At 47.8% G+C, this 23,557-nt stretch overlaps 1 protein-coding gene across 1 annotated transcript in view; it reads left to right on the top strand.

Annotated features, from left to right (window-relative positions):
* The first annotated feature begins 2,433 nt into the window (after positions 1–2,433).
* CCDC63 (coiled-coil domain containing 63) overlaps positions 2,434–23,557 on the top strand; it is a 36,981-nt gene continuing 15,857 nt past the window's right edge. The window contains exons 1-3 of the mRNA XM_084868049.1: positions 2,434–2,483; positions 21,087–21,159; positions 21,554–21,714. Coding sequence (XP_084724175.1) covers positions 21,151–21,159; positions 21,554–21,714 — 170 coding nt within the window. The 5' untranslated portion in view covers positions 2,434–2,483; positions 21,087–21,150. The remainder of the gene's footprint in view (positions 2,484–21,086; positions 21,160–21,553; positions 21,715–23,557) is intronic.

Here is a 23,557-nt window from a genome sequence, read left to right as displayed (position 1 = left end):
TCACCTGGGGTGGAGGACTGGCTTCCAGAATGGTGACCAAGATATCCAGCAGCTCAGCCTCAAACCCAGAGTTGTCCCAATGGACCCTGACTGAGGTTACTTCAGAGTTCTGGAAGCTGACTCTTAGACGCTGTCCACAGGGCTATTTAAAAAAAAAAAAAAAAAATAAAATATATATATATATATATATATATATATATATATATATATATATATATTTCTTTGTTTTTTAAGTAGATTTTTTATAGAGAGCAAGGGAGAGGGATAGTTAAAAACATCGATGAGAGAGAAATATCAACCAGCTGCTTCCTGCACCGCCCCCACTGGGGATGTGCCCGCAACCAAGGTACATGCCCTTGACTGAAAGTGAACCCAGGACCCCTCAGTCCACAGGTGGACGCTCTATCCACTGAGCCAAACCAGCCAGGGCAGGGCAATATATATATATATATATATATATATATATATATATATATATATATATATATGTATATATGTATATATTTTAATGTAGGTTTTACTTTATTTATTTTTGTTAATCCTCACTCAAGGATATTTTCCCCATTGATTTTTAGATAGAGTGGAAGGGAGGGGAAAGATAGAAAGAGAGAAACATCAATGTGAGCAAGACACATCGATTGATTGCCTCCTGCATGTGCCCCAACCAGGGCCAGGGACCAAACCTGCAACTGAGGTATGTTCCCTTGACTGGAATCCAAATCAGGACTCTTCAGTCTGAGGACTGACACTCTATCCACTGATCTAAACCGGCTAGGGTCCACATGGCTTTTGACCTTCTGAATCCTGATTCCTTCCTTGGCTGGAGTCCATAGGGAGCTGCCATTCTCCCTTTAGGGTCTTTGCCAGAAGGAAGCCAGGAAACTGGAACAATAAGTACTTCATTCAAGGTCATAAGGGCTCAGGTGGAGCTGCCTCAGAACCAAGGAGGCAAACCCCCATCCACCTACATTCACGGTGGTTTGGTTTCTCATGAGGCTTTTGTTTTGCCAAGTGGGATATAAAAGCAAAAAAGGACTTCCAGAATAATAAAGATATTTAGCATGGGAGGAGCGAGAGAGAATCCCTGAATTATAGAGACTGAGGAGAGGGAAGTTTAATATAGGAAGAAGTTTGAGAATATTTCGCTTATAACATGTAATATAATACCATCCTGGGTCTCCACTTGGAAACTTCAGCAAGATCTGCTGTGCATCAAGGCCTTGGAGGTTATATTTGTGGTTTGGGGTAGAACAGTATGCTCAGACCAGTCTCTGGACAGTCCTGGGGTCCGAACCACATGTGGGTTATGTTGGGCGTAGTTGTAGGGAGGCTGTGAAATGCCATGAAATGCTTTCTGCTCCAGACTGGAGTTCTTGGAGGTCAGGGAATACATGCAAACTCACTTCTATGTTCCCAGTGACCAGCTTCTCCACATCTCTCTCCCTCCCTCTCTCTCTCTCTCTCTCTCTCTCTCTCTCTCTCTCTCTCTTAAAAATGTATATTTTATTGATTTTTTTACAGAGAGAAAGGGAGAGGGATAGAGAGCTAGAAACATCAATGAGAGAAAAACATCGACCAGCTGCCTCCTGCACACCCCCTATGGGGATGTGCCCATAACCAAGGTACATGCCCTTGACTGGAATTGAACCTGGGACCTTTCAATCCATAGGCCGACGCTCTATCCACTGAGCCAAAACTGTTTTAGTTTCTCCACATCTCTTAAATTGTGACCTCAAAATACCATTTTGTGTCCAAATGCGGTGAAGGTTCATAAGTTGTGCGGCTGCCAGTGTTGGAGATGGACATGCTTCTAGTGTAGGGGTAATTTGAGAGCCGGAAGTACTTAGATAAAAGCAGAGACAGATGAATTAACTGACAGCATAAATGCATAAGGAACTCTCAGGCTTCTCTTTGTGTTCCCATTTGTGGTTCTAGAGGCATTCACACTCTTATGTAATCTTCTCTTCTTGAGTGTTACCTGTAATTTGCTTTTTAGCTAATAGAATACAGCAAAGGTGATAGCATTTCACATCTGTGATTTCCTCGCATAAGATTATAACAACTGCCTTGCTTGCAGACTCTCCTATGATCACTCTCCTTTGTTGGCTTTGATGAAGTAAGCTGCCATATAGAGAGGTCCACATGGCAAGAAACTGAGGGTGACCTACAGCCCATAAAGAATTGAATCTGAACCTCCACTGAGCTTAGAAGCAGGTCCTTCCCCATTTGAGTCTCTGATGAGACCTCTATCCAGCTAATATTCTTATCGGATGATGAAAATTTCTAAAATTGATTGTGTTAATGGTTGCACAACTGTGAATATGCTAAAAAGACCATTACATTTATACTATTTAAATGGGTGAATTTTATGGCATGAATTATATTTCAATCCAGTTATTAAACAACAACAAACACTTTCTTTTCTTGCTATGTAGCTCTGCTGGAATCACCTGGTCTTGGCTCCTGGCTGCAGTTCAGTTCAGGTATGTTTTATATGATCATTCTACATGTCTTTCATCCTCTTTGGATCAGAGAGGTAAATAACAGAAGTACAAAGGGCAAGTTTCTTAACTCCTTGGCTCAGAACTAGCATATCACTTCTGCCCACATTCTATTGGCCAAAAAAAAATTGTATGGCCAAGTCCAAGTTCAACATAAACAGGCCAGGGAAATACAGTTGCTTCACTCTCATGTACTTTAAGGTCATAAGGGAGAAGGGAGTGAAGAGATGAAAATGATAATCTATCACACCTTGTTTCTGAGCTCTGGTTAAACATGACATAGACTCAAACTCCAAATCTGGTGTCACCTTAACTCTCCCCCACAATTTCTGCCTGTTCCTGTCTCTTATTTCCTCTTGCTTCTCTCTTCCTCATGGGTCTCCCTGTCTCAGGCTATGTGAGCTATCTTGCTTCTAGCCTGAGTCAAACTCAGATGAGAAGTCTGGCCTCATTTCTATTTTTTAGAAGAAATCCAGCCACACTCAGCATTTCGTGCACTTAGCAACTTTGCTGAAGATTTCAAGGCTTAGAGAGAAGGATCGCATGGCATATTGCATAACCTTCCACTGTATTTATGGCTCTCCAATGCTCCCATCTCTGCATGGAGACTTCAGGGAAGACTTCCAAGAGGATGTGACATTTGACCAGATCTCAAAGGCTGAGTAAGAGTTGAGCACAAGACAGTGACAGGAAAGAACATTCCAGAGAGAGGGAACAGCATGGATAAAGTGAGGACATGTCTAGTGTAGTTGAGAAAATGCAACTATTTGGCATTGCCTGGAGTGGAAGGTATGAGTTGGAGAGTTTTGGGGAATGAGGATAGAATGTTCCACGGGCCCATGAAGTGGCTTGTATGGTATCCAACTAAGCTAGAACTCCTTTCACAGAATTAGCTTCCCTGTATGGTTCTGGGCTAGCATTGTCCACAAGAGACATTTATGTGAGATTTGGAAGGTGGAAGTGAAACTGAAGTCATACTTTTTGTGCTCTGAAGGTTGATGCAGGGCCTCAGGCACTATGGACACAGGTTCCACTTGGTTCTCTCAGTTGTCACTGTGGCTCCAAGTTCATCCTCCCAGGTTCTTTGTGCTCATTCGTGCCAGCCCTCTTCCCCGATAGCTGATCTAAGGAATGCAGAGACAAGACCATTGAATAGACTACCAGCTCCTGCAATAATGTGCAGTCTAATCCTTGTAATCAATCCTTTTTTCTGTGATGTTCATAGTGGTTCTCTGGTCAAACCATGACTAATACAGTCAGGATTGAAAAGACCTCTGTGTGCCACAGTGAGGCATTTGGGATCCATCTTTTAGAATGTCTCCCCCCCCCCCCCCCAAATTTCAGCCATTTGAGGGCCACTGTGATAGAGGTAATGCTCAATGTTCACCAGCCCTTCTTCTTCTGCAGAGATGTAAACAACAAACAAATGATTATATACCAGCAGAAAAAATTAATGGTAATGAAAATAAAATCAAGGCAAAGCAGGGAAAGGGGTCAGAGAGTGACTGGGAGGGAGGTGAGAGGGGTGATGTTTGAATATTTGAGTCTCAAGGAAAGGCCTCTTCCTGGGACACTCTGGGATATTCTGAGATAGCTAGGTAAAAGTCCCTGGGAATTTGTTGCGGACACTGCCATCCTTTCTAAGGGGTTTCCTATCAGTGACTCTCGCACTTCAATCTTTCACACTGCAGCCAACATGGTCTTTCCAGATCTGATCACAGCACCCAGTTGCTTCTCACTGGCTGAGGACGAAAATTCTCACCGTAGCCCGCCAAACCTGCTCTGTCTAGCCCATGCCACCTCCAGCCTTAGCTCCCGTCATGCATCCTCCCATGGCGGGGCCCAGCCAGCAAGGCTGCCCTACTCCTAGCTGCTGGGAATACCCTTCCTACTATTTGCCTGGGTCACATCCTTTCATCTCAGCTCAAATGTCCCTTCTTCCAGGAAGCCTTCCACAACTGGGTCAGACCTCCGGTAATAAACTGCCATTGACTTCCTGGACTTGCATAAATCCAGCACAAAATGAATCCCATATACTGTATGTGTTTTTCTTCTGATGGTATCGGGAGCAGAAAGATTTCTGTTTCCAACCTGACCTACAGATTCTGAATTCTTGGGGCTGGTCTTTTCCACCTGCATTTTTTAACAAGCCCCTGCTGCCTACTACATCATGAGAAGCCCCCAGTGGAATTCCAGGGTGCTTTTGGGTCCTGTTAGATACTTGCTAGTAGGTGGAGATCCAAGACAATCTGCTAATTTTGAAATCAGAAAAGAATAAAAACTGCCCTCCTCCAAGAAAAACTCACTCTGCTCCTGAGAAGGGATTTCCTGTCCAGGTCAGAGCCCACACATTGAACTGAAAAGGCCTGGGATTCCAATCCTGCCCGGGGTCTTCCCAGTTGGCAATGCCCACTTACCCCACCCCCAGTTACCATCATTAGACCCTGTCCTGTTTCAGGGGAGGCCAGCCTTACTTCATCCAGGCTCCTGGAGCCACGTTGGAGCAGCAAATTAATTGTGCAAGTTAATTCCAGGGCCACCTTTGGCCTCTCAGGAGCACAGATTATTCCCGAGCATTTTGGCTCGCTTCCCAGAAGCAAAAGGAGACACTTATTTACATCTGCCTGATTACTGGGTGTAAAGCAGGTCCCGATGTTCTTTCTGGGCAGCTCCCTGTCATGTACCCAATCAGTGAACCCGACTGAACCTGAGCACACCCTACCTGGCACAGAAAACAGACTTCCTTTTCTTCCTGCTCATTTGTTACCAGAATGTTTAACTAATTGGTATAACAATCACTAGCATTTATTCCCAATTTGCTAAGCTTTTTATACCCATCAACTTAATCTTCACAAGGACCTCATGAGGCAGAAATGGTGTTACCTCCAATTTACAGAGGAGGAATTGGGTCCAGGAGAGCTGTGGCCAAGACTGTTGTGTTTCTCCCAATGTTCCTTCTAAAGTTTCCCTCTTTTAACATAAAAGAAACTCAATTTTTAGCAGGACACATGTTAATAAACTAAACAGCATTGAATTGTACACTTTAATGGGTGAATTGTATGATATGGAAAATATATACCAATGAAAGCTGTTTGAAAAAAAACTCAGCAGTGCTGAGGATGAGAAACCCTGGACTAGTAGGTAGTTTACAGGAGAAAATTGGGGGATTAGGTTAGGGGACAATGCAGGGCAGGCTAAGAGTTTGAACTTTATTAACATTAATGGGTGACGAGATTAGTAGACTCATCTCTGAGTATATGTCCATATTTCAAGACTCTTTAGGCACCTACTATGTGCAGGGCATTTTCATGAACATGTAATTCCCATGATGGGTCTGTTGTTAGCCTGCATCCTAATGTGGAGATGAGTAAGCCGAGGCTCAGAGATTCACAGACTTGGAGGCGGCACAGCTGGTAAACTGTAGAGCTGGGGTCTGAATGCACTTGGATTTGTTCTTGCTCCCATGGGCTTTCTATTGCCGTCCACCAACTCTCAGTGAACTGTCCACCTTGGCTCTTTCCTGCCACAGCCCTGGCTGCAGCCTGTAATCCTGGGGGCACCCAGGAAGCCCTCTCAGAATGCTGAGCTCATCCCAGGTTGCAGTTGATAACTGGATGGGGACTGGTTGCTTAGCAATGTGGATGCAGGATCCTGCCCTGTTCCAAGGGAATCATCTCTTCCAAATCTTGACTGTGGAACTTCAAGGAGAATAGTCCCAGAAGGCATGAGGAAGCGAGAGTCTGGAAGAGCAGGGAGAGCAGAACAGCTATGCCGCTGGGGCTAGGGAGCAGTTTGGAGATGGGGACCCTCCTTAAGGGGAAGACAGCTTTAGGGGACAGTGAAAGACAACGAGGAGACCCGGGCCAATCCTATTGACATTATTATAACCACAGCTATGTCTCCTGAATTCTGTGTGCAAGGCACTGTGCTTAGTGCTTTATATTTCATAATCCTTCTCCAAACCCATGCAATAAGCTATTATTATTTCTCCTTTGCAAACAAGGAACCAGGGCTCTTAGAGGTTAATTGACTTGTGCTGTGGAAAGTGGGGAAGCTGGAATTTGACAACGCCAGCTTGATCCCCATTGCAGCCCTGGCCGGGCGCTCGGTGGAGAAAATTTACCGTGTGGCTCCCAAGACCTTATGCGGCCAGCCCCACTCTTCCTGTGACCCTTGATCTGGACATACCATCTTTGCTTCATTTTCTCAAACTCTCCGACCTTGTTCCAGCCACAGGGCCTTTGCATTTGCTGTTCCCTCTACCTGGGAAACATTTCCACCCCCTGACTTTATGTGGTTTACTCCCATTCATCCTTTTGATCCCCAGTGGAACATCTTTCATTCCTCCATTGATCTAAATATAGTTATCGAGCGCTTCCCAAAGTAGGAAAACATGAATAAATAAAATATAGATGCTCCCAGACCTCTTTCAGCTTACAAGCTAGTGAGAGACAAACCAATAAGACACCATTGCAAACTCCCACTGCCCTCTGGGAACCATTCCCTGACTCCCCTGACCTTTTGGCAAGAAGATATCAGAAACCCCCTTTAGATGAACTCATGATCTTTCATAGTGTTTAGCCCACTAATAGGAAATCAGTTAATTGGGGTGATCGAATAGGGGTGATCAGGCCCCTGTATAATTATTTATTTAATGCTGATCTCCTCTCCTAGGCTGTAGGTTTTGTGAGACCAGGGACTGTGAGGCTGTACTGTGAGGGTTGTTACTGATATTATTAGAGGAAACTGAGGCACAGAGAGTTTAAGCAGCTTGGGCAAGGGAAGGGAAGGGAAGGTGGGGGGGGGGAGGGAAGAGGAGGGAAGGAGGAAGGAGAATATGAAGAAGAAGAACACATCCACACCAGGGTAGCCCATCGTGGTTATGCCTTCGCTGGCCAGCCAGGTCCCCCTGGAAGTTGTCATCTGTTTCAGAGCCAGGCCCAGCCACTGGGCTCCCTGCTTTCCCTGCAGCTGTGTGGCAGCCTAGGGTTGCACAGCAGGTTGGAAGCTCCTTACATAACATGCCACCCACCAGCTTGCTTTGGGCTGCAGGGAGGGAGCGGGAAAAGGCAGCTTGGAATGTCAGAGGGGCCTTTTGGGATCAGCATTCCAACCTCTGCTTCTTAATTGAGCAAACTGATGTCTCAAGAGTATGATGACATAACACTCGAGTCCAGCATAGGGTTCCTCTGCTCCAGTATTCCAGAGGGAGCACTCTCACATGGCTATGAGCCAATGCCCTGTGATTTCTGGAACCTTCTGTGTACTCATATCAAGGAAGGACTCTGGCCAGAGAGCCCCAGAGGACAATTTTATGCAAGGCTGGGGCCAGGGAACAGGAGTCTGGCATTATGTGCCAAGCAGTGTGATAAGAATATTATATAATCCACATCTCCACTGGCATATAGTGAAGAAGATCCTATTGTCTCTGTTTACATCATTTTGTTCCCTTTCTTACCAGTTTTGTGATCTTGGGCAAGTCTGTTTGTGTTTCTGACCTTCCATTTCTGTTTGACATTTGAAAGATGACGGGACTTACCCAAACGCATGCCAGTAAGAAGGAAAGCCAAATTTGTCCACCCACACATTTCCTGAGGCATTAATATATGAAGACATACTAGTAATTTGGGGCAGGCAGTAGGCAGAGCTGAATAAGACTCCACTTCTGCTCTCAGGGAGATTACAGTCTCAGGAAGGAATAGCGCATGTGGTTTTCTTTCCTGATAGATAGTCCGTATCATTTGGTAAAGGCTGCCTGCTGGAGTGCCACATCCTGGATTTGTGGGAAAAAAGTACCGGGATTGATTAGTAGTGTCTGCCACAGAGCAGCCATGGAGAACTAAGTATTGGCTAGGTCTTGAGATGGAGACATCAGAGGTAGAGTTTGGAAAGGCCTTCCAGGTGGCCAGAGACTGATAAGAGCAAAATGGGGGTTCTGCATGGAGCTCTGCAGGGGTGAGAAAGGAGGGAGGGGAAATAACCATTTGCACTTAAGGGGAAACTTTGGAGATGTGCCCTGAGGGTAAGGAGTGGTGTAGCAGTTTTCCAAACTGGAGGTCTCTGAGGAGACAGCACACAAAGTTAGAGAGCACACAAGCTCTGGATGAAAAGAGACTCGATTCAAATCCTGACTCAGCCATTTATTGAATGTACTGGAGACCTGATACATGAAATTCGTGCAGGAGGGAAGGGGAGGATGGGGAGGGAGGGGGGGCGGGGTATTCCTCAGCTCAGCCTGCACCCTCTCCAATATGAGACCCCTTGAGGGATGTCCGACTGCCCGTTTAGGCCAGGATCGGGTACCAGGATCGGGCCTAAATGGGCAGTCAGACATCCCTCTCACAATCCAGGATTGCTGGCTCTCAACTTCTCACCTGCCTGCCTTCCTGATTGCCCCTAACCACTTCTTCCTGCTAGCCTGATCACTTCCTAACTACTTCCCTGCCAGCCTGATTGATGCCTAACTGCTCCCCTGCCAGCCTGATTGCCCCCAACTGCTCTCCCTGCAGGCCTGAGTCCCCCCCCCGCCCCCCCCCCCCCCACACACACACACAACTGCCCTTCCCTGCAGATCCAGTCGCTCCCAACTTACCTCCTTTGCTGGCCTGGTCACCCCTAACTGCCCTCCACTGAAGGCCTGTTCCCTTCCAACTGCCCTCTTCTGCTGGCCATATTGTGGCAGCCATCTTGTGTTGGAGTGATGGTCAATTTGCATATTACTATTTTATTAGGATGATCTGGGGTATATTATTTAACCTCTCTGAATCTCAGGTTTTCTCTTCTATAAAATGGGGGAATGCTATTGGAGTGATTATTGAGTGAAGCCTGACAATAATGACCTACTTCTTGTAGGACTCAGGGGTAGTGCTCACTCAGTAGTCTGTGTGAATGGCACCTCCTGGTGCACCAACATGAATGTGTCCTGTGGGACTTGGCAGCCTGGATAAGGAAACGGGGGCCCAGAGAGGTTATGTCAGTTACCTAAGTCACACAACAGAAATGGGTTTGAGCTCAAGTGTGTCTGAGTCCACAGCCCAAGCCTGGAACCAGCATGCCCTCCTGCCTACCACCAATTTGCCAAATCTGGAAAAAGATTTTTCCGTGACTAAACTTTGGGAGATTGCTTAAGCTGCAACTTCCCCATGTGGACTTCCCCGCAGGGATATGTGGCAAAGGAGCTCGTGCCTGTGCAATCCCGAGCACGGGGCCTGGTGCACAGAGAGAGTCCTTCAGAACAGGGAGGAGTAGGCTGGCCGGGAGGTGGAACCCCACTCAGAAGCTAAGAAGGCACCCCTAAAAGAGAGAGGGTGACAGCGGCATTTGCAATGGAAGAAAAGCAGATGAGTCTTGAGCCCAGTAGAAAGAGGTGAAGGGGGCTAAGAAAACAGATTTGGGGGTGAGAGGGCTGCTCAGCTCTCGAAGGGGCTGCCGGAGCACCCATCTCCAGGTGCGTCAATCCGTTAGGGTCCCATAGGAGGCATGGGGGGACTGATGAGATTGATGCAGGGGCTTGTAACAGCTGTGGGTAGGGGGAAAGGGAACCAGTAGGAGATGGTGGTGCTTCTGGAACTGGCAGGAGCAGGGAGCCCCAGTCCTGAAGGAGCGAGGGGAGAGGCTGTCCTTGAATTTGGCGAGAACTGTAGTCTTGAGACAGAAGCCGGGCTGTAGGTAAAGGAATGCAGTTCCCATTGGCCAGGCTGCCTGCATCCAGACAACATGGGGCAGCCCCCCAAACCTCACAGACTGGAACTGGGAGTAGACAAGGGAAACTGGGATGCTCTTACCACGAGGAGGCAGGAAAACTGGGCAGATGTTTATCACGTGGCCCTGAGAAGGATAATTTCAGAACATCCTGGCCACTCTTGAATGGCCATTGACTTGATCAGCTTTTTTCTGGGACATTAAAATTATGTGGAATACGGTGGAACTTTCAAATGATGCAAATTCAGGGCAGGATGGCTGCTATGTTCGAGCCGGAGATTTTCCCAGAAGGTGAGAAACACACCATTTCCAAACTCCCTGCTGTTATTAATCAGCAAATGCCTCAGGAGCAGGTGTGCATGAGTGAATTTTGGGGTCACGGCAGGTAATCCAGTCTGGCCAGGCTGAAGCAGGTGACCCGACTCTCTCTGATCCTGAGCCCCTGAGCCCCTGGATAAGGGGATTAATCTAAATCTCTCCGAGGAGAGGATGATTTTTGAGAAAGCCTGGGACCCAAGAAAGGAAAGTTGGACTTAGTGACCTCAGGCTTGCTCACTGGGATAATTTAGAAAAGCTGCCAGTGTGGTTGAGACCCCCTGGGATGTGGGGGTGGAAAACAGGGAGCTCAAAGAGGCCTGGAAGGAATGAAAATAGGAACTCAGGGTAGGGGGGCTGGGGTGAACTGGGAGTTCATGCCCTTCTCAAGGGAGCAGTTAAGACCCAGTACTGGCTGGTTGTCACCAGATAGATCCAGCTGGGCTGGATTTGGGTCCTGACTGGGCCTCTTACACATTATGTGACATTGGACAAATCACTTCCCCTCCCAAGCCTCATTGATTTCAGAGAGAAGGGTGAGGGAGAGAGAGAGAGATATAAACATCAATGATGAGAGAGAATCATTGATTGGCTGCCTCCGGCATGCCCCCAACTGGGGACCGAGCCTGCAACTGGGGTATGTGTTCGCGATGGGAATCAAACCTGCGACCCTTCAATCCACAAGTCGACGCTCTATTCATTGAGCCAAACCAGCTAGGACCTCAGTTGTTATTGTTGTTTTTAATCTGTAAAATTGGACAATAATAGGACTCACCTCATGGAGATGTCCTGAATGAATGAATGTTCACAGTGCCTGAAATATAGTAAAAAGAACTATATATGAAAATTTGCTAAATAAATAGGTAAATAAGAATCCTTTGTTGCCAGATCTTCCAATCTTTCAAGGGAAGTAAATCTGGAAAACCAAGTTTTAATAATCATATTAATGGCAAACATTTGGGCAGTTTAGAAACACCTTAAATATTGACATAACTTTAAAAAAAATATTTGTATCGATTTCAGAGAGGAAGGGAGAGAGAGGACTAGAAATATTAATAATGAGAGAGAATCATTAATAGGTTGCCTCCTGCATGCCCCATACTGGGGATCAAGCCTGCAACCCAGGCTGTGCCGTGGCTAGAATTGAGGGGACCCTTCAGATAGTAGGACAACCCTCTATCTACTGAACAAACTGGCTAGGGCGACATAGCTTTTTGAAGTACATACTGTTATTACCCCCATTTTACAGATGGGGAAATTGTGGCACAGAGCAATCACATAACTTGCTCTAGAGTTACATATGGCGAGTGGTAATATTGGAATACAGGGTGAGTGACTGTCCCAGTGGTAGCACTGGAAGTCTCATGTCCCAGGAAATGCTTCCGTCTGAGAAACCAGCCTGGTGACCACCCTAGATTCAGACCTGATCCGTGTGGCTCCAGCTTCCTGCTCTTAACCACTGTACTCTCTTTTCTCTTGCACGAATGCTTCTGATACCTAAATATTCCCACTGTGGGCCAATTGGCAGTTCCTGAAAGAATCTGAAGTTCCAAGGCATCGGACTTCTTACTTGTTCTAGAGACTTGCCTCGGGCATGACCCACCATTAACTCCACGTCCAGCCCCTCTCTGGAAAATGGGGGGTGGTGCTGAAAATGCCAAGCTTTTAATCTGGTGGCTTGCCTCCAAGAGTCACCTCATTTGGACAAAATACACTCCAGGAAATTGTAAAGGATTTAGGAACTTTGTATCAGGAGCCAGGATCAAAGACCAATTATAGAACTAAAGATGCTCCCAGTGATAATTCCGTATGGTGCAGGAGGGGACTGGGAATATCAGCAGGAACACTTTGTAGAGTAGATGATTGTCTAACCACTGTGCTGTACCCCTGAAACCAATATGAAATAATGCTGAGTGTCACGGTAATTGAAATGATTTTAAAATTAGAGAGAAAAAAAAAAGATGCTGCTAGTACTCTTACCACTTAGGCAATTACAAGGGTCTTAGGAGCATCCAGAACCTTCTCTGCCCCTCTCTCCCTCCCTGCCTAGCTCAGCATTCTTTCCCTGTTCATAACCTGGCTGAGGGGAAGATGACGGAGGGGGGACCAGGACCAGGAGAGAAAGATAGCACAGATGGGGAGTGGGGAGGGTCCATTTATTTACTTTTTCAAAAAAGACGGAAGCATTTGGCCCTGCTCCTGATGCCAAATTGAAATTAATTCTGGCTTCACTCCCAGGCTGGTTCCCAGCCCATCCGGAGGGCAGAGTGTCTACAACATTGAAACCAGGAAGGTCACTCGCTTGTCACCGCTTGTCACTGGGGAAGGTGGGGAGGAGCTGTGACAATCGAGAGGATATCTTCTTGTGACAACCAAGAAGAAAACGGAATACAGCCCAGGGGACTTTAGAGAAAGGACCTCTCACAGCGGGTGGGCAGGGTTCTGGGATCAGAGGGGAGTTTGAGGCCCCAAGAGGTCAGCAACAGAGGGAAGCCATCGCCACAGGAGAGGGAGGAGGGGCAGGGGAAGGAACGGGTGTGACAGAAGCACAGGGAGGGCAGGAGCTGGGGTGAGGGCCATCTGGACAGGAGGTATGCAGCTACCACCAGAGACGCCATGCCGAAGCAAGGAACTCAAATCCCCACCACTGGGCCCAGGTACCTCTCAGCTCATGGGCTCTGTGCACCGGACAGTCAGCCAGCATCTCTGTCCCAGAATTCCCCAGCGGACTTCCCCGCATCTCATTGGTCACCTGAGGACTCAGACAGGCTCACTTTCTATAAGATTCAGTACTCTTCATTCTATTCTGGAACACAAACCAGGATTTTCCCTGCAAGGAAGATGTGAGGGAAGGGCTTAGTGTGTGACCAACCTCTGAGCAGGGTTTATACAGGGGAAAGTGGCTGCCAGTGCCCAACGCCTATTAGTCAGTCTTTTGTTTCTCAGGAAATTTTTTGTCCAAACTCCATTTCCTGAGAAAGAAACTCTGATTGGCCCAAACTGGATGCTGTACTCTCTTCTTGTCCAATCAGCCAAAGCTGGAGGGAGGACTGAGTGACATGATATGCCAACATGGAGATTAGGCCACTCACCAGATTCCAGTCAAGGGCATGTACCTTGGTTGCAGGCTTGATCCTTGACCCTTGTTGGGGGCGCATGTGGGAGGCAAGCAATTGATGTGTCTCTCATCACATTGATGTTTCTCTCTGTCTCTTCCCCTCCCTTCCATTATCTCTGAAAATCAATGGAGAAATGTTCTTGGGTGAGGATTAAAAAAAAAAAAAAAGGCATTACGGAAGAAGTCAGAATCCAGTTAGACTGCCTGACCCTTATCTATGGATCAATACTATTCTTATCTTGAATGCCATAGGTGGGGTGAAGTATTTCACAATCTTTTCAGGTTTTAAAGTTCTTAATTTGGGTCTGTCAGTCTGAAGAAATAAAGGCTCAGAGAGGTCAGCTGACTTTTCTAAGCACACAGCAAACTAGTGGCAGAGCCAGGACTAGAACCTGGATATCTGAACACCTTGTCCAGTGTTCTCTTCATTATATTACTAAGCCCTCCCTGCTTGTGTCCCATATTTTGAGAATTATCTTCACAGATCATGACTCCTGGCCCCGGTGATACGGCCAGTAGTGGACATCAGACTGGGTGAATTGGATTCTCTTTCCTGGGGAGTTGAGATTAGGACACTGATTTTTAAAAACTAGGCTCAGATGGGAACTCATGAGAAGCAAGCTGATTGGAAGAGGGGAGAGCAGAGAAAATAGTCTTTGAAAAATAAGAGGCCAGGTTGAAAGAGCAGGCTGTTCCAGAGAGCGAGCGAGCGAGCGCTGGAGAGAGGAGCTGCCTTCTGACAGCTTTCTAGTCCTTGGTTCTTGTTCCTCCGGGGGATCTGCCTCCCGCTTACATGCAATAATGGATTCATAGAATTTAACCTGTTTTTGGCTGCAAGTAATAGAAATAGCAATCCAGATGGTCTTAAACATTAAGAACACTTATTGGTTCCGTTAACAAGTACAGAGCCAAGGTGGACTTCAGGCATGGTAGGATCAGAGTTCCAGCTACATCGTTCTGCAATTCTCTCTGGACTCTTCCCTCCGTAGTGTGTAGGCTATGATCTCACACTGGCTTTCCTCTGACTACAAGACGGCTGCTAGCAACAACAGGGGCCACATCCTTTCTTGTTCCCACCCATAGAGCTAGAGACTGGCTTTCCTCTGACTACAAGACGGCTGCTAGCAACAACAGGGGCCACATCCTTTCTTGTTCCCACCCATAGAGCTAGAGACTGGCTTTCCTCTGACTACAAGACGGCTGCTAGCAACAACAGGGGCCACATCCTTTCTTGTTCCCACCCATAGAGCTAGAGACTGGCTTTCCTCTGACTACAAGACGGCTGCTAGCAACAACAGGGGCCACATCCTTTCTTGTTCCCACCCATAGAGCTAGAGACTGGCTTTCCTCTGACTACAAGACGGCTGCTAGCAACAACAGGGGCCACATCCTTTCTTGTTCCCACCCATAGAGCTAGAGACTGGCTTTCCTCTGACTACAAGACGGCTGCTAGCAACAACAGGGGCCACATCCTTTCTTGTTCCCACCCATAGAGCTAGAGAAAGCATCCTCCCTCTAACCCGGGACTGGAAGTCCTTCCTTTTGACCTGATTAAGCTGTCAGTTATGTGCCTGTTCCTGGACCAGCTGCAGTCTCCAGGAGAATGCTGTCACAGATGGGCTTAAACTTAGGTTCTAAATCCGATTATTGGCAAGGGATGGCTGTGGTTGGCTAAGACTGATCGAGATCTATTGTGCATGTGAAACTTCTCCTGGCCAGTCATGCTGAGCGGGAGAGGGATGGTTACCTGAATTAAACTGGGATCTTCTAGGAAGGAGGGGGGGGGGGGGGGGGGCGGCGGACAGATGCTGAGAGGCAAAAAACCCCACACACATCATTTTGAATATCAAGTGAGTTTCTGATTCTTGTAGCCACAGAGTCCCTTGGACAATCAACTTGCTGGTCTGTGGCCAAATGCCTTTGCCCAGCCCCTCTGCAGCTCGATTCTAATTTGCTCCTCCATTCTGTAGACTGTGCTATCGCCAACATTTCTCACCGCTGGCTCATCATTTTGGCAAGCTGGCATCTCACTCTGCTCCAAGCCCTGCTGATGGAGCTAAAGATCCCCTTAGCAGAATTGATTCTGGCATGTTCTAATTTTAAAAGCCTTGCGCTTCTCTGCATGGGGGATGCTGAAGTGGGTGCCCAGAAAGGTAGAGAGAGTAAATTCTTCTGAGGAAAGCCTATTTTTAACAAGCCCTGAACCTAATTGAACTTAATCATCTGTCAGTTGTTGACACTTGAAATGTGTGAGTCACTGGGCTATGTATGGAGCGGCACATCAGACAGATGGGAGATATCAGCTTCCAGAAGAACTAACTGTTCATGTTTGGAGCTGTGGCTTCACTCGGGGTTATGGTAAAGCATGGAGCTCTAGAGACAGCTAGATAGCTATGGGTTCAAATACTGGCTCCGCCACTTACTGCAAAAGTCAGTCTGTTTCTCCAAGCCTCAGCGTCCTCATCTGTAAAATTAGGATGGTTACACTTGTTCCAAAAACACTTGTGAACCTTGTGAAAGGAAAGGCTCCTTGAGAGTAACCGGGCACAAATTCACAACCTGAGTCTGCCAGCCCCTGCTCACATTTCAGGGGAAAGCCAGAGACTGTGTGTTCCTGCCAGCTCATAAGGGAACCCCTGGAATCCTCTTTCCACCAATGGGCTGAGACCTGCTCCCTCCATTCGGAACTGCTCTGACCAATCAAGACAGTGCTATTTGGACCAATCAGACTGTACAAATTTGGATTTCTCACGTGCATAAAATGGGCCAATCAGGAAACAGAGTGGGAACTTTTTTAGTTTAAAAAATATGTATTTTATTGATTTTTTACAGAGAAGAAGGGAGAAGTATAGAGAGCTAGAAACATCGATGAGAGAGAAACATTGATTGGCTGCCTCTTGCACACCCCCTACTGGGGATGTGCCTGCAGCCAAGGTACATACCCCTGACCAGAATCGAGCCTGGGACCCTTCAGTCCGCAGGCCGACGCTCCATCCATTGAGTCAAACCGGTTGGGGCAAGAGTGGGAACTTTTAAAATAATATATATTTTTATTTATTTCAGAGAGGAGAGAGAGAGAGATAGAAACATCAATGATGAGAGAGAATCATTGATTGGCTGCCTCCTGCAGGCCTCACACTGGGGACTGAGCCCACAACCCAAGCATGTGCCCTTGATTGGAATGGAACCCAGGACCCTTCAGTCAGCAGGTTGATGCTCTATCCACTGAGCAACCCGGCTAGGGCACAGAGTGGGAACTTTCACTATAAAAAATGGGTTCTTCCTTGTGTGGGGAGAACATGCTTTTGATTTCCTCTTGAGGCTGTATTTCCCTGGGTTTGCAAACCTTAATAAAGATTCTCCTTTTTCCCCTCTTTTGTTGACAACTCCATGAGAGTCATCAAGGCATGACATGGAGCAACTTCTAACCTTTATTTATTCTACTTGGCATTAATATGCATAAATTCCCTTGCAGAAATGTTAGCACATTTGATTTGGGCATGTTGCTCATAGGTAATATACTGTCCCACGAACATCCTTATGGTTACAATAGGACTGCCATCAACATCTAGGGCAACATGCTTTCTTGTGCACCATATTACATTCCTGAAACCAACAAAGATGGTGAGTCCTAAGACACATTCGTTCCAAGAGTTTAGGGATAAGAGAATGGTGATCTTAGTATGACTGAACTCAAGGGGCTAGGAGATAGGACAGAAATCACATGAAATCAAAATTGCCATAGAAAACTAGTACTTCCCCCTTCCCCTTCCCCTGCATCCCCCCCCCCCCCCCAATCATTTCCCTTCAAGTGTGGCTCCTTCTTGAGTTTAGCCCCAGAGGTCGTGGTCGGCTTGTATTTCAGGGGTATCTGTATATAAAAAAATGTTTATCTTTTAAACCAACCATCTGGGTTAGGCCAGTGAGAAGTGCTCAGGCCAGGAGTCACAGGCGCCTTGGGTCAGACTGGGGTTCCCCGTGTCATACTCACCGACCTGAAGAAAACGGATGGGCAGACCCCCCCTGCACTGGAGAAGTTCTCTGACATTCTCTCTCGAGTTGGTGCAGGTAAAGCAGGTGAGTGTGCCTGGGTGTGAGAGGCAGCGGGGACGGGTGAGGAGAGAGTGAGTGGAGAAGCCAGTGAATGAGCCTTGCAGTGGCCGATGCAGGAAGGAGAGCAGAGCACGGACTGAGTCCTGAGCACCCTGCCAGTCTGGTAAGGGGTCGCTGAGGCGTATGTCGTCCCCGCCTCCCCCGAAAGCTTCCCACCTGTGGGCCCTGCGACCTTCCAGTGCGTTCCAGAAGAATGCCCGTCTGTGCGGGTCACAATGGCGCCTGTTCCAGGAGCCTGAGACGCCGGGACCTGGGGCTGCGCGCGCAGGACCCGCAGCTACAGCGCCTCTGCAGGCTCCCAAGTAAGTTCCTGGCCCGCGTGGCTGCACCCGCTGCTCCGCAGCGCCCCCTACTGGGCAAAGGCAACGACGTGGCTGTCCCCAGCCCACCCAGACTTTGGGTTGCCCTACCCTTGGGAATATTAGGCCCCCTTCACTTACACATAAATGACAGTGTGTGAGAGAACTCCCAAGAAAGTCCAACAAGCTTCCCTTTCACCCCATAACCATCCCCCAACTTTGATTTTAATCTGTGGGTGTTCCTGCATCCCTGCTTGGCCGGCGTCCCAAGCTTATGGTTAACATTCCACCAGGTTCGGCAGCCCTGGCTCTGTTTCTCCAGCCTCCTCTCTCAGAACTGGCATTTATAATCCACGTAGCGGCTTCTCCCTCCCAGGGGCCTGCAGAGCCGTTCATGATCCAGACTTTTCTCTCACTAGTAAAGGCAGGTGGTTAAAATGTAGAGACAGAGGAGGAGCAGGCCTCCCCTGCCTCAGCTAATTAAATATTAGACAGTAAAGATGCTGCTACCTAGGAGCAGACTTCATTCATTCATTCATTCATTCATTCATTCATTCAGTATTTGCTGAGGGTTTATCATGTGCTCAACATCAGAGACTCTGTAGTTGGCAGACTGAGGCCCCCTTGCCTGATTCTCCCTGACCTGGACCTTTGGATTTCTCAGCACCTTCTATCACACACACTGCTCCCCAGAAGTGGGCAGCTTTGAGGTTTCTTCCCAGGAATTGCAAACTCAAATTCCTGCTGAAATGTGGAATTGGGGGCTGGGGTGGGGGTGGGAAGGAGGAGTTAGGCAGTAGGGAGGAATGGAGCCTGCAGCCGAGAGAGCGAGTGCATGACCCGCATTCTCATTTTAAAACACTGTCTACTAAGCAGAACTGAAGGCAGTTTGCATGTGCCCTGCAGGCCTTGAGTTTGAGACCACTGAATGAGAAGGGGGTGTGGCGGGGCCAGGCTAGGCACGGGACTCTCTGAAGGCCTCTCTGTGAGAATGCGGATAGATTTGTTTGCAGGAGTGGGCCCAGCCCAGAGGGCACAGGAAAGGCCTGTGTGGGCATCTGGGAACTGGAGAGAAGCCAGTGTCCTTGGGGAGCCTAGTTCTGTGTGTGTGTGTGTGTGTGTGTGTGTGTTATCTCCAGCTCCTGGGTAGAAACACAAAACATACCATTTCAAGGGCAAGAACTGATACTGGAAAGATGCTGATTCACAAACAAGCTACATTCATCAAACACTTGCTACGTGCTAGCCACTGAGCTAAGAGTGTTATATACATTATTTTCTGCTGAGGGTGGATGTGGGTATCCCCATTCTACAAACGAGGAGACTGAGGCTCAGCGGGGTAACATCTCATTTTCAGTGAATGCCAGGTTGACTTGAGTCATGCTTTTAGAAAAGTGCATTGCAGGTCCACTTAGGAACAGAAGCACCCACGAATCTATAAAAGCTTCTGGATGATATGAGATCGGAGCTGTGTGACATTGCAGAGTTGAAAGAGATCCCAAAGTGAGTGTCTTTTGCTCAGACCTTATCAGTCAGGTGAATCCTGCTGCAGCCTCCACCCCCACCTTGAAGGATCTCCCAGAAATAAAGCAGCTATGGAACCATTGTCTTTACCCTACCTCCCTGCCTGTGGCAATTTCCAAAATTAGATACTTTTCTCCACCTATTATTTACTAAAATTCAGTTAGTCCTCAAACCCTCTAGAAACCCTTTAGAACATCTCAGGGAAAAGCCAGAGACTCCAATATTATTAGCCTCTATTGTCCCATCACTCAGCTGCTTGAAAATCATTCCCAAGGCAGTGGGTTATGTAAGAAAGGAATGCTCTAGGCTGCAATGAACAAAATAAGAATGCCTTAAACACTAGTGATACTTACTAGTTAACAGGAAGCCTAGAGGTAGGCAGTTCTAAGAATGGGACAGTGGCAAATGGTCAATCGGACCTAAATTTTCTCCCGTCTTTCCATTTTGGTCTCCTTATTGTGACAGTGATATTTCTCCTCATGGTCACAGGATGGTTGTTGCTGCAGCACCAACCATCATGCCTTCACAATAATTTCCTAAAGCAAAGGAGAGAAGAACATGGACAAGCTCTTTCTGTTCCAAAGGAATAGAAATAGATTTCTCCTTTTGTCTAATTGGCCACATCTGGGTCACATGTCCATTCTTAGACCAATCCCTGACAAACAGGAGATGGTGCAGAGGGATCATCCCCACAGGGACAAAAAAATGACCAAGAGTGGAAGGTGGTGTGTATCTAGGAGACAGAGAAATTCTGGACACTCCCCAAACCTTTCTAGACCATGGGCTTTTACCATAAGAAACAATCCATCTCATACCAGCCACCATTTATTGAGCACTTACCATGTGCCAGGCTCAGTGCCCAACACCTTGAACAACCTGTGAGGAGGCTTCTAGAATTTCTATTTTCCGGATGAGGAAACAGTTCCATTGAACTGAAGTAACTTGTCTAAGGTTAATAAGTGCTGAGCTCTGATGATTGACACAACCACCACTTTACACTGCAGGGGACCCCTCAGTGGGTGGCAGAGCTAGTAGTTTCTATCCTAGGAATCTAGCCCCTGAGGTCTGGGAGTTGGGGGGATCTCACAGCCCTGGGGGACTAGTAGGGTTAACACTGCCACCCTCTCCTCTGAATACTTACAGACCAGGGGGTCTCCCACAGCTGAAGCTGGGCGCATCTTGCTCAAACCCCACCAGAGGACTCACTGCCCTGATGCCATTTGCCCCTCCTCTTTGGGAACACAGAGGGCAGGAGGGTAACCAACCTGCTGGAACCATCTGCCCAGCTCCTAATAATAAATCGTGAGAGGAACAGGTTTCAGGCAAACATTGCTTAAAAAAAAAAAAAGAAAAGAAAGAAGAAGCAGCCTCTTTTCACACCCGGGCAGCCATCTGCTGTGCCCTCCTCATGTGCCAAGCTGTGGGAGGAGGGGGGAAGGGGAGAAGGCGCCTCTGGGTCCTGCACCACCAACAGGGGTGGCTCACAGGTTCTCTCCCTCTTGCCTCTGTGGACAGGGAACTGCAGAGAGAGGAAGGAGCATTCGCTTGCTGAGCAGAGGGAAAGCACAATTGCTTCAAGATGCCGATGGTGGGTAATGATAGCTCTCGCGTAGACAGCTCGCTGTGGGTTAGGTGCTGTGCCGTCCAGGGTACACATCTCACCTCCTTGAATCCTGACAACAAATTTATGGGAGCCCCTTTGTGGATGAGAGACTAGATGTGCAGTGACTCACCCCAGGCCATCCAGCAAGGCTGCCTCTCCAGTATGCAATAATGGGCCTGGGCTAGGTGCTAGCCTCCTCTCTACTCTGACACCCTGCGGGTGGGGATGTTTCCTATGTAACAGATAAGCAGTTTACATCACTTAAGGATGACCTTTCACCTCCAGCCTTGCCTCAGGGGCCCCGGTCCTCTGCCCTTGAGCTGAAATGTGTGCATCTCTGGTTACCTGACTTGTTGCCCTCTGTTTCATCCAATCAAAGAAGAGGAGAAAAGACTCCGAAGCTCCCCAGGAACATTTGGAGAAGGGAAAAGAGCAGCTGGCTGAGGTCGAGCTTCGGAAGCTGAGGCAGCAGTTCCGGAAGATGGTGGCAAGTCGGAAGTCCTTTAACTTCAGCTCCCAGAAGAAGATCTTGAATCAGCAGTGAGTGATGGTTGGGGTTTTGTACTAAGCGAATGTGGAGAAAATTTTGGCTTTGGTTTTGGTTTCATGAGGCTTGCCCTCTCATGGGGCCTTGGCCAGGGCCCTACTTCTGAACCCAATCTGAGGACCACTTGGGATAGCCTCAGTGGGCAGGGGGATTTATTCTCACACTCCAGGGTGCCTCAGGGACTCCAAGGGGAGCAGGCCACCCATGTCTTAAGGAAGGACCCAAATGAGAAACCATTCCTGGGTCTTGTTTCTTTCCATACATGGGTGCTCTCTCTGAATCTCAGCCATGGCTGGTGGGATATGGCTGCCTCCAACTCTTTCTTTCTTTCTTTCTTTTTTTTTTTAATATATTTTTATTGATTTCAGAGAGGAAGGGAGAGGGAGAGACAGAAGCACTAAAGATGAGAGATAATCATTGATCACTGTACGCCCCCTACTGGGGATTGTGCCCACAACCTGGGCATGTGTACTGACTGGGAATTGAACCGTGACCCTCTGGTTCATAGGTTGATGCTCAACCACTGAGCCACACTAGCCAGGCTGCCTCTAACTCTTGAACTTCCAAAGGTCACACAGAGAGATTGTTGTGAATCCATTCCAATCCCAAATTCCCAGGAGAAAGAGAATCTGATTGGGACAGCTTGGGTCAGATGTCTATTCCTGGAACAATCAGGGTGGCTGGAGGTGGGGCTGAGGCCTAGGACACAAGATGGCTGTGGGTATCATTCCCATGGTCCTAGCCCTGGAGGTGGGGAATGCCCGGAGAAGAAGTCACCAGGCTGTCAACACCCAGAGCAGCGGTCGCCAACCTTTCCGACCTCTCGGACCTCCGGTTGGCAACCGCTGCCCCAGAGGATCTGCAAGGTAGAATGATTGGCCCAGTTGGCATGGCTCAGTGGTTGAGCATCGACCTATGAACCAGGAGGTGTTGATTTGGTTCCCAGTCAGGGCATGCAGGAGGTAGCCAATCAGTGGTTTTCTTTCATATTCTTTCTCTCCCTCCTCCTCCTCCTCCTCCTCCTCCTCCTCCTCCTCCTCCTCCTCCTTCTTCTCTCTCCTCTCTCTCTCTCTCTCTCTCTCTCTCTCTCTCTCTCTCTCTCTCCCTCTCCCCCCCCTCTCTCCCCTCTCTCCCCCCTCCCTCTCCGAAATCAATAAAAATATATTTAAAAAGAGAGAGAATGTTTGAAATCGGGTTGCCCTAGGGTTATGATATGTATAGTTTCTTTGGGCAGTAGGAAGGTGTTTCCCGAGTTACATAAGCAAACATTAAACAGGTACTTTTAGATTCCCTCCAAGAGAATGCTCCATCCCTAATGTTTGTACAGGCGGAGCTGCCCATTGTTATAAAGAAGAGCTTGTTGTTAGGTGATGCGTGGGGGTTGGGAGAGAGGGAAAAGGGGCTCTTTAGATTTCCCATGGATTTGACTCACAGCCACATGGGATCTGCATGTCAGTTAGAAAAAGGCACCCTTTCTTGAGACAAGGTACTGCCATCTGTTGGAAACGTCATCATGTAGAGGTTTGTTAGAACAAGATAAAGTGTCTCCCAGAAAAGTGTAATAAATCAACAAGTCAATATTTTTTTTTCAAGCAGATGGTGCTCCTCTGGGCCATGCAGTCCCCAGTGTGCACATCTGTGCCTGGGCTTAAATGGGGGAAGAAGTCCCACCTGCCAGGTTTGGAAGACTAGATGCCCTAGAACTGGGTGTGCATGCTAGTAGTCCCTAGCCACATGTGACTATTTACATTTGCAATAGCCTGGCTTATATGGCTCAGTGGTTGAGCATTGGCCCATAAACCAGGAGGTCATGGTTTAATTACCAGTCTGGCACAT

This window comes from Pipistrellus hanaki (assembly GCF_964339955.1).
Source record: "Pipistrellus hanaki genome assembly, chromosome: 19".
In the NCBI taxonomy this organism is placed as follows: Eukaryota; Metazoa; Chordata; class Mammalia; order Chiroptera; family Vespertilionidae; genus Pipistrellus; species Pipistrellus hanaki.
Note: the sequence above shows the minus strand (reverse complement) of the source record. Positions and strands in the feature narration are given on the sequence as shown.